This window comes from Sander lucioperca, chromosome 13 (genome assembly GCF_008315115.2).
Source record: "Sander lucioperca isolate FBNREF2018 chromosome 13, SLUC_FBN_1.2, whole genome shotgun sequence".
NCBI lineage: Eukaryota > Metazoa > Chordata > Actinopteri > Perciformes > Percidae > Sander > Sander lucioperca.
Window position 1 is genome coordinate 24,388,117 of NC_050185.1, and position 11,405 is coordinate 24,399,521.

Consider the following 11,405-nt stretch of genomic DNA (forward strand, 5'->3'; position numbering starts at 1 on the left):
TGGTCGCTGCGCTTTGGGACGTTTTGATTGGTCGCTGCGCTGCTTTTCACGGCAGTTGGCGAATTTCACCGAGTAAAACCGAGTGATGCGGCTCAGCTGACTGTGAGGATTGAGGATCACTTCTCAGTTTAGTGAATCAAAAATAAAACCAGCTTCTGATTAATCGATAAAGCCAAACACAGCCATGCCGTCGCTTCTGTTCTGCGGGCCGAAGATGGCCGCATGCGGGATAGTGATCAGCATCTGGGGGGTCATCATGCTGGTAAGAAATATGGATCATTTGGCTGGGAGGGGGAGGGCTATTTCCTGGATTCTTACTGATAAGCTAGCAAACTCTTCGTGGCGTTTTTATTAAAAATGAAAGTTCGATCTTTTCAGCGCATGTCTTTATGATTTTATGTATTTCTTTGAATTTAGCGAACACCCTAAAAATAACGGATGACAAACCATCTGACGCAAAGTAATCCTTGATGTAATTTTCGTCTCCGGTAAATAGACGGCGCCTATGTAACGTAACGTAACGTAGGCCAAGATGAATGTAACGTTATTAGCATTATAGGTAATAATATACACAGCTCTAGTAATCGATAGTTTGATCAGTGACATTGTACTGGACAGTGTCTCTGTCTAATTAACGTTACGGAGGTGGCTAATGTCTGGTTTTCCAAGCAAGTGACCGGTGACACATTATTTTACGGAATGTAACGTTTATATATATTATATTATATGTATATAATATACATGTATATATGTAGTTATGGTGCCAGAATGTCTTGTAAAAACACACATTTGTTGGGGATCGTGACATTATTGATCACCATTTAAATCCTGATTATTTCATCAGCTGATGACAATAATAATATTAAATTATATTCAGTTGTTTTCGGACTGATTTACAGTTTTTCCACGTGAAGTTTTAACGAAGTGTGTTTATATTTCAGGAACTGAGTGGCAGAAAATTCCGTTTTTAAAAGAATCATGTGACTCATTTTTTTCATCTCATGTGATGTTTCCAAACAGGAAGTGTGTGTGTGTGTGTGTGTGTGTGTGTGTGTGTGTGTGTGTGTGTGTGTGTGTGCGTGTGTGTGTGCGCGCGCGTTCCCTTTTAACATCAGTGTGACTGTGTAGTCAGGGGAAATATGTGTGTGTGTGTGTGTGTGTGTGTGTGTTGATTTGTGTGTATGTGTCTCTCTGTGTGTGTGTGTGTGTGTCTCTGTCTGTGTGTGTGTGTGTGTGTGTGTGTGTGTGTGTGTGTGTGTGTGTCTCTGTCTGTGTGTGTGTGTGTGTGTGTGTGTGTGTCTCTGTCTGTGTGTGTGTGTGTGTGTGTGTGTGTGTGTCTCTGTCTGTGTGTGTGTGTGTGTGTGTGTGTGTCTCTGTGTGTGTGTGTGTGTGTGTGTGTCTCTCTGTGTGTGTGTGTGTCTCTCTGTGTGTGTGTGTCTCTCTGTGTGTGTGTGTGTTGATTTGTGTGTATGTGTCTGTCTGTGTGTGTGTGTGTTGATTTGTGTGTATGTGTCTCTGTCTGTGTGTGTGCGCGTTCCCTTTTAACATCAGTGTGACTGTGTACAGTCAGGGAAAATATGTGTGTGTGTCTCTCTCTGTGTGTGTGTGTGTGTGTGTGTGTTTTGTGTGTATGTGTCTCTCTGTGTGTGTGTGTGTGTGTGTGTGTGTGTGTGTGTGTGTGTGCGCGCGCGAGTGTGTGTGCGCGCGCGAGTGTGTGTCTCTGTGTGTCTCTCTGTGTGTGTGAGTGTGTGTCTCTGTGTGTGTGTGTGTGTGTGTGTGTGTCTCTCTGTGTGTCTGTGTGTGTGTGTGTGTTTTGTGTGTATGTGTCTCTCTGTGTGTGTGTGTGTGTGTGTGTGTGTGTGTGTGTGTGTGTGCGCGCGAGTGTGTGTGTGTGCGCGCGAGTGTGTGTGTGTGTGCGCGCGCGAGTGTGTGTCTCTGTGTGTCTCTCTGTGTGTGTGAGTGTGTGTCTCTGTGTGTGTGTGTGTGTGTGTGTGTCTCTCTCTCTGTGTGTCTGTGTGTGTGTCTGTGTGTGTGTGTGTGTGTGTCTCTCTGTGTGTGTGTGTGTGTTGATATGTGTGTGTGTGTGTGTGTGTGTGTGTGTGTGCGTTCCCTTTTAACATCAGCGTGACTGTGTACAGTCAGATAAAATATGTGTGTGTTCAGGATTTAGTGTGTTCAGATGTCTCTGCAGCCCAACATTTCAACCCTGTAAACATCTTTTTATACTAATTCATAGAATCGGAAGAAACCCAAAAATAATCCACACATTAATTCTTTATGACACGTGTCAAACTCGAGGCCCGAGGGCCAAATCCGGCCCCTCGCAGGTTTTGATACGGCCCCCATTTCAATTTAGGTTCACAATTTATTTAATTTTTTTACATTTATGCGCTTTAGGCACTTTTGTTTTAACTTTTTGGACACTTTACTCAATGTTTTGCCACTTTTTCAGAAGTTTTTGTCACATTTTTACGATGCTTTTGGCACTTTCTGATGTTTTTGTCACCTTTTCAGACAATTTTGCACAGACATTTTTTGGGCCTTTTTCCAACTTTTTTGGCGATTTTTCCAACGGAACGTTTTTGCCAAACTTTTTTGGGGGCTTTATGAGGCCCAAAATGTAAGTGAGAATACTACAGTATATGAGACATGCAAGAATACAGTCAAAATATTAAGACTTTTTCTTTTAAATAAACACAAAAATCTCTACATGTCTGGCCCTCGAAGTGATTCTCATTTTCCAGTGTGGCCCTCTGGGAAACTGAGTTTGACACCTCTGCGTTATGAGAATACAATGAATAACACTAAAACTAGAGAACTTGTACAAGTGAAGAGAAACTAAATGATCCAAGAATGAGTCAACGAGGTCATAGTTTATTTCCACGATGTTCTACTTTCGGGATTGCTCCGGTGCCGCCTGATATTTTTCTGGATGTCCCTCATTTTTGGCTGGATGTCAGTCCCTCCAGAAAAACGTGATTATGCGATCTCATAACTCAATGCATAATCAGCCAAAGTCTGCATATTTACGCGGGGGGCCGCATTTTTTCAAATACGCCGCACTTTCGCTGCATAAATTGCCGATTTCCGCGCAAAATATGCGGGGCTTGCATGATTTCATAATCCCCGCATTTTCGTTGCAAAAAATGTCACACGTATATCTTAGCAGAAAGTTGAAAAATGTTGCGTTTACTTCACACAAGAGCAGCCGTTTTCCCCTGTTGCCATGGGAACGTTATGAAGTGACGTAATTACGCGACGTGAACATCATCGAAAAGCTGCAAACCCCGCGATGAAGCCACGATGAAACCGCAGTTTTTGCAAGTTCCCGCAGTTTCATCGCATAAAATTGCATAAATATCCCGCATATTCCATCACATTTTTTAAGAAAACGTCTCGCATAATCAAGGATTTTTGCCCAAAACAATCACAAAAAACTTGTTGGCGTTCTAACCTCCGGTGGATTTGTGAGGACTATGGTTAACTGCTCCTCAGATCTCTGCAGGGTAAATCCAGAGTCACCGTGGCTCCGTCCGGAGCTTAGCCCCGCCCACGAGGATTGTGATTGGTTTAAAGAAATGCCAATAAACCAGAGCACGTTTTTCTCCCATCGTGGAATGCTGTGTGGACTAACCAGACCTTCCTCCGCAGCGCTGTGGAGGAAGGTCTGGCAAAGTGAGAGTACCGAGGTTATAAACGGGACACTTCCTGTGGCGTCTGCTGGGTCCCCGAGCCTCGCGTTGAGCCTCTCTGTTCTGACCTGCTGTGGTTTTCTTCCAGGCGATGCTGGGAATCTTCTTCAGCGCCAAGTCGGCCGTGCTGATCGAGGACGTCCCGTTCACCGAGGAGGACATTCGGAAGGAGTGAGTCGCTGTCAACTCTGGAGAAGAGACTGGAAACATGTTTAAAGTCCTGTCACAGATATTATTTCATCAGACAGACAGACAGACAGACAGACACGCACACAGACAGACAGACAGACAGACAGACAGACACGCACATACAGACACACACACAGACAGACAGACACAGACACGCACACACATGCACACAGACACACACACAGACAGACAGACAGACAGACACACACACAGACAGACAGACACAGACACGCACGCACACACGCACATGCACACAGACACACACACAGACAGACAGACACACACGCACACACACACACACACACACACAGACAGACACACACGCACATACACACACACACACACACACAGACACACACACACACGCACATACACACAGACACACACACAGACACACACACACACACACACGCACATACACACTGACAGACAGACACGCACACAGACACACACAGACAGACAGACAGACACACGCACATACACACAGACACACACACACACACACAGACAGACAGACAGACAGACACACATGCGCGCACACACACGCACGCAGACACAAACACACACAGACGTGCGCACACACAGACAGACACACACGTACACATACACATGCGCACACACGCACATACATACACAGACACACGCAAACAGACACACACATGCGCGCACACACACACACGCACGCACGCAGACACAAACACACACAGACACACATACACATGCGCGCACACACACACACATGCGCACAGACACACAGTGTGTTTACTACATTAGCTTTTTTAACGTGACTATGCGTAGGTCTTCAGTAACGTGTGTGTTCTTGTCTCTGCAGTACAAACCCTCCTCAGAACATCTACAGTCTCTACAACCAGGTCGGCATCAACTGCTTCATCGCCGCCGGCATCTACGTGGCCGTGGGCGCCGTCTCGCTCTGCCAGGTGCGACTCAACAAGCGGCAGGAGTACATGGTCACATAGACGGCCGCGGCCGCGATCTCTGCCCCCCCCCCCTCCCCCCCGAAGACCACCGGAAGGACCTGACGACAGCAGCCGCCTGTCCATAAAGTTTTACGTTACGGTGTCACACAACGGACCAATTAGCAGCTGAGTCGGTACAAATTGGGGGGCGAATAATGAGGCGAGGAGAGGCGGTCAGACGTCAGCTGAATTATTTATTTTAAAGTTACAACCTTGGATGTTTCTTGTTGTCTGCTGTGATGTTTTCTTGATGTTGTTTGAAATGTTAAATCATTCCCCTTGAACGGATTATTCATGAAAACGTTTGTGAAAAGTGAGTATTAAGTAAATACTTTATTGCTAATTCCTTCTGAAAAATGAATAAAACAAACTAGGCGTGCACAGAATCCAGATTTTGGGGGTTTGGCCGAATACCGATAACCTGACGGATCGCTTGGCATTTGCTCGGCATATCCATCTGGGAACTTTCCGTTGGAGAACTTTTGGGAAGGGGACGAAAATACTGGTTAGCTGATTGGATAAACCATCTGTCTATCACCCCCTATGTTGGTGATAGACGGGCCAAATCAACCAATCAGATCAACGATATATCAAACTCTTGCTGAAACCAGTCGGGAGAAGAGCAAAGACATCTTTTCCTCTGAGAAAAGCCTCCAGTGCCGTTTTTTGCTCTTCTTGAATGAAGGAATACTTTCTAATTCGGATAAAACTTGCGTGATAGCTACGCTCATCTCATCCGTGGAAGCCGCCACGTTGTTTAGACTGAACAGTCGCTTCTCGTTGCGTCACACCTAAACCCGCCTCAAAACCAACGCTGATTGGTCGGTCGTTTGGCGAACGGCTCCAAATTTTCTCAGTCTCAAGATGCCAGACTGATCTGTGAGTGGAAAACTGGAGCTCGCCAGATCAGGACAGTCTCATGAGGCTAGAATACCGAATCTACTGGTTAAGATTCTGCCGAATCCTCCTCCCATCCTCAGTCCATGGTCTGGTTAACACCAGTTTTTAGCTGTGACTGTCCTTCCTTTGCCGTACCTGAAGTTGCTGCATTTTGGCTGCTGTCTGTAGATTCCTTCGTGCACAACTCGTATTATTTCGCAACGTGACATCATGACTTCGCGTAAACATACACGCCCACTTTCTTAAGCCAAGTGGCGTGTTATCTGTACGCATTTTGAGCTATCCACGTCTATGTCTACGCTGTATACAGCGGATGTAAACATACACGCCACGTGGCGTGTTATCGCGAGAAGAAAGCGACGGTTGAGTTTAGCAAACGTGACACGCGGGACGCGATCCCCGGTCCCCTGGGTGAAAGTGTCCATGCTACTCGCTACGGCGTCAATTCACACGCAATCGCAAGGTAATGTAAGTCAATGGAGGCCAAACGGCGTTGATAAACACGCTAAAAAGCGAGTATGCGTCTTGATAACACGCCAATAATGGCATACCAATTTGCCGTGTCACACATACGCCACTTCATAACATCAGTCTGTATTTCGGATATGTCATACCAGATGTTGTAACAGCGGTGATGTTGTGTATAGTTTAGGGTCCTCGCCACCACCAGACTAATCAGCATTGCATATTGAACATGTAGCTGGACTTGAATGGCCTTCTTTTGACTGAAAGTTCTGCCAAACTACACTTTTTCTGCTCACCAGTTCCATTTCCACTTCCTCACAGCCTGCTGCATTGAACGCTCCACCTACGTAAACACCTTCCTGTAATCAACGCCGCCGTCATTACGGCGACCAACGTAGCACGCGGAGTGCAAGCGTAGGGTTCGGTTCCCTGGAAAAAAATTCAAAAAAAAAAAAAATTCCCGTCAAAAAGCCCAATATTCAGCCGAATACGAAGTCCAACCCTGGATTCGGTGCATCCCTGGTATTAAGTAAATACTTTATTGTGAATTCCTTCTGAAAAATGAATAACCAACCGTATAACCTTGTGGTTTGAACAAGGGAAGATGTTTATTCCCTTTGGTGTTAAAACTTCTGCATGTCACATTAATTTCGTCACTGAATTAGATTCAAATTAATGAGGAAATAAACAAATATAAATGAATTCTTCGTCAGTGAAAGAAGAGATTTGATTTTCTGTCGGCTGCTTTAACCCTCCTGGTGTCTTCGGGTGAAGTCTGACCCATTTTCAAAAAGTTTCTATATCAGAAATTTGGGTTTTCTTTCAACCAAATTGTCAAAGAAAATAATGTGGACGGTTCCGTACAACACTCTTCACAAGTAAGTACATTCTTCATTGAATTTGGGTGTTTTATTCTATTTTATAGCATTTGAAAACAAAAATGGACAAAAACAACTTGGGGAAAAAAGTGACAAACGTCAAAAGTTTTAATTTAAATGACGGTAAGACATCACAAGGGTTAGAGATAAAACGTATAGTTCATGTTTGCTGGCTGTGACTTGTTGACATTATAAACTGGGTCAGTTTTTATCATTTTGTATATTTTCCATCACTAGTTTTAGTTTTGTTGCAGCTGTTAAAGCAAACTGTCGACTCCACAGAGCCGCCGACAGGAAATCATCTTCCAGAAGAAATGTAAACGTTAAAGTAAAAGTTATTGATGCTGCTGTAGATCAAAGTAATCATGGTGGATAATCCTCTGCAATAAAGTGTGTGTGTTTGAAAAAGAAAAGATTATTGTCCTAATTATTAGAATTTTAGAAATGGTTCTTTATTTGCATGAAGTTTGGTATGACTGATAATTGGATTTCTTTCACCAGTTTCAGGACTAAACTATCAATATAAACATGTAGAATGAGATATAATGAGTGACATTAATGACCAGTGAGTGACACTAACAGGGAGGCTACACCCGGGACGTCAAACGCTCCGTTCACGACGCGCAAAAATAGTTTTAGAAGACTAGTTTATTAATTTTTTATTTATTTTCTGAACGTCCGCGCGGCCATCCCATCTGGTGTAGCCAGCTGACTGATCATAGTGGAAGGTAACTGTTACAGCAGACCCAACGTGAACGGACCTCTTCAGTTACGTGCCTGCTGTAGCCTCCCTGTACCTTTAGCTCTACCAGGAATATATATAATAATAATGATAATATATATATAAGTAACGTTACTGGACCAAAAATGTGAATCACTGTCATCATCAGTGGTGTAGTCTCCGTGATACGCAGGTATACGCAGTATACCCACTAAGACAGCTCCAGGATTTACATATACCCTCTTAAACATGACCAATGACATGCTACAACATAGGCTACTTTACATTATATGTTTGATATATTTTGAATTGTCGTCTGTGTTTTTCTTCGTCACCTAAAAATGAAGGTATGTATGTATTTCCACCATAAATTGGTGCATTAAAAAGTGTGCCCCAATACAAGAAATTAAGCTGTTGATGCTCCAAACTATCATATGCAAATTATTATGATGTACCCAGGGGTTAAAATGGGATTTGTTATGTGGGGGGGGGCTATCCCTAGGGGGGGGTCCGGGAAGTTTTTTTGAAAAATAAACCAAGTTAGCAAGGTTAAGAGCCTATACTTTGCATTGTTGTAGTATCAACAGGTATTAGAGCATTTAGCATTTACATTACTGTTAATCAGTCATCACTTGATTACACATTGTATTGTACTGTATTGTTCCGATTGTTCTCATTTCGTCTCCGCCGAGACAAAATAGACATGCCATTTTAAAAATCTTTCATTTATTGTCAGAACTATCATGTTTTCAAAAGCATCACTTTCATTAAATTTCATGTGACATATTTCCAATAGGCAACTGACTGCAAGCAGGCACATCCGGGCACAAACGAGCAGGTTCTGATGCGGTTTGCACAGTAATTTAGCGCTTTATCACATTAGAATATTTATTATCCACTTAGTGTGAGAGTGGGCAAGTTGTGTTCTTATGCTTTTGTGTTATGGTTAGGATGTGCTTGCAGGAAAGACGAGAGAGGGTTTGGTATGAATGATGGGTGAGATGTATTCGGTGTATTCGGTACGTGTGTGTGTGTGTGTGTGTGTGTGTGTGTGTGTGTGTGTGTGTGTGTGTGTGTGTGTATAACGAATGTGTCGCATGAGTTTTACATATATACTGTATGTTTTATTATGATGCATCTTACTAGAGTGGCTCTACAATCTCATTGTACGTAAATGCAATGACAATAAAGGCATTCATTCATCAGGGCGCAAAATTACGAATCCCACTATGGCCGCGCCAAGACCCGGCTACAGCTCGATTGTTTGAGGGAAAAAAGGTTAGGGGATTGGTCAGGGGATAGGACCTGTAAACGACTGGCCAATAGTAGTGTGTACTCTGCTCAAAGGGCGGGTCTTGCGTGGCTGAACTCCAGAGAGCCAATATGGTCATGCTGCGGCTTGCGTCCGCTCACGCCACGCCCCATTTTAGCCAAGATGTTACAAGATTGATACAACCTAACCCACCTGCACCCACCTCTACTCAGGGCAAGTGCGAAACTTTGACTGTTGGTTATATCGTTACCTCCAGCAGAACACTCAGCCAGGATTTAACTTCTCTACTATTCTCGAGGTAGGACACAAAATAAACTTCATGCCGCTTTTTATTTGTGTGGAAATCTGATGTTTTTACATCACAGATGATGAACAAAGTCATTAAAAGATGAGACATGTTGGCTTGTCTCCATAATCCATACCGCTATGTAAATAATCAGGACTTTTAGCGTGTATAGAGCCAGCATATTTCCACCAGACTACATGTAAATAATCACGACTTTTAGCGTGTATAGAGCCAGCATATCTCCACATGTAAATGGGTGAATTAAGGGTTTATTGTGGTGATTGTTGGAACATTGGAAAGATGAACCAAGACGGCTTTTAATCCACCTTCCAGCTCCTTTTAATAACTCTAGCTGCAGTCATTTAAACGGTCATTTCTGGAATTTCAGATGGTGACCTTTTCTACTTTTGTTATCATCAACAATCTACCAACCCCGTCAGGGTTTTAACATGGTTTGTTCATTTGCCTTTTTTCCGCCCCTTTTTTAAGTTGACGCCTGTCCCAACAGTCACGTGTGTGGAGTTGTGGTAAACATTAACTGTAATTATGAGCCCGAGCCCGATTTAAACCCGACAATTGTTTAATACGTGGGCCGTTATAACTGACGTTCTCAACTACAATTCAGAGTTGTTTGAACTACAGAAATCTGTTTAGAATAATACAACAAGGACGAAGCTGTAAACTGCTGTTAGTTCAGAATGGAACGGATCGCACATGGATCTGAATGAAGAAACGTAAAAAAAAAAAAAAGAAACAATGATGAACAACATATTGTTGTCACTGCCCACGACTTGTTTAAACTGCTTCCATACCTCCGACTTTCCTCCACTCTTGCTCAAAGTTAATTCTCCTGTTTTTCTTTTTTTCTTTACATCTTCAAGCTCCCGGTGTGATGCGTGCGAGAGGAGGAGACTCCGCGCATGAAGTGCTGCATTTAGTAACTGCAGCCTAACTTTTGTACACATTTGTTACTTTTATATAGCCTATATATATATTTATTATATTTCTGATTATGGCATAGCTATCTCCCCACCCAAATAGGATAATAAGGTAATGGATAAAAAAAAAAAAAAAAAAATTGCTTGATCAAGGGTCCGGCCCGGGCCCGGCCCGAGGATGTGGCGGAAAATAACGGCCCGAGCCCGACCCGAGGTCCGGTCGGGCTCGGGCTTGTGCCGAGAATCTAAACTCTATCCCCTGGTGTCATGTCACTGGTGTTACCACTTAACAAGAATCCCTATTCTGAAAAAATCTGGTTTTGACATCACTTCCTGTACTGAACATTCTACTTCCTAAAGAACTATACATGAAGACACTTGGTAAATCTACTGTTTGTTTTAAAATGTTGGAACATTTCTCATTTATCTCATAATTTCATGTGAGGGTTTTATGTAGAATGACTCCTCTCTGTGTTGCAGATGTCATTGAAGATTTCAGAGAAAAGGTGGAAAAGAGCCCTGAGCTCCATCCTGGAGGAGCTGACTGAGGAACAATTCAGGAAGATGTTGTTCTATCTGGACAAAATCCCTCAAGGAGTGAAGACTGGCAAGACCAGAGAACAAATCCCTAATTTAATTGTTGAGTACTACGGGACAGAAAGGTCCATCTCTGAAATAGATAGAATAATGAAGAAGATACCAAGGAAGGACGATGCAGTCCAGGAGCGGTTGCGCCCCTTTGTGGAGAAACTGAAAAAAAAACGGCAGGAAGAAAAAGGTGAGTTGATGAGATTTGTGATGTTATATATTTATTTTATAGGGACAGAGCACAGTAATGTACATCAGTATAAAATACAATATGTAAACATACAGGAGTTAGCAAGAATTCTAAATTAATCTGTAGTCACTATGTAGTTAAAGGTCCGGACACACAGAGCCGGCAGAAAAGCCAGTGTGACCAGTGTGTCTCCCCAAGTTGGTCAAAAAAGTTCCTCAGAACGCTCTGAAGCGACGAGACGTAATACGTCTCCATAACAACAGGCGGCGCTAATTAGGGGTCCAAGCCCGAGTCTGGAAGATAGCAAA

At 43.3% G+C, this 11,405-nt stretch overlaps 1 protein-coding gene and 1 long non-coding RNA gene across 2 annotated transcripts; one reads left to right on the top strand and one right to left on the bottom strand.

The window, feature by feature from the left end:
- The first annotated feature begins 27 nt into the window (after positions 1 to 27).
- On the top strand, positions 28 to 5,240 carry LOC116054998 (ribonuclease kappa-B). Its single transcript, XM_031306748.2, has 3 exons — positions 28 to 262; positions 3,781 to 3,863; positions 4,714 to 5,240. The coding sequence occupies exons 1-3, from the start codon at positions 185 to 187 to the stop codon at positions 4,856 to 4,858; spliced, it is 306 nt and encodes a 101-aa protein (XP_031162608.1). The 5' UTR covers positions 28 to 184; the 3' UTR covers positions 4,859 to 5,240.
- Positions 4,960 to 7,098, bottom strand: LOC118492976. Its single transcript, XR_004894901.1, has 2 exons — positions 6,794 to 7,098; positions 4,960 to 5,228 (listed from the first exon to the last, which is right to left on the bottom strand). It is a non-coding gene; the product is annotated as an uncharacterized LOC118492976 (long non-coding RNA).
- Positions 7,099 to 11,405: the final 4,307 nt, after the last annotated feature.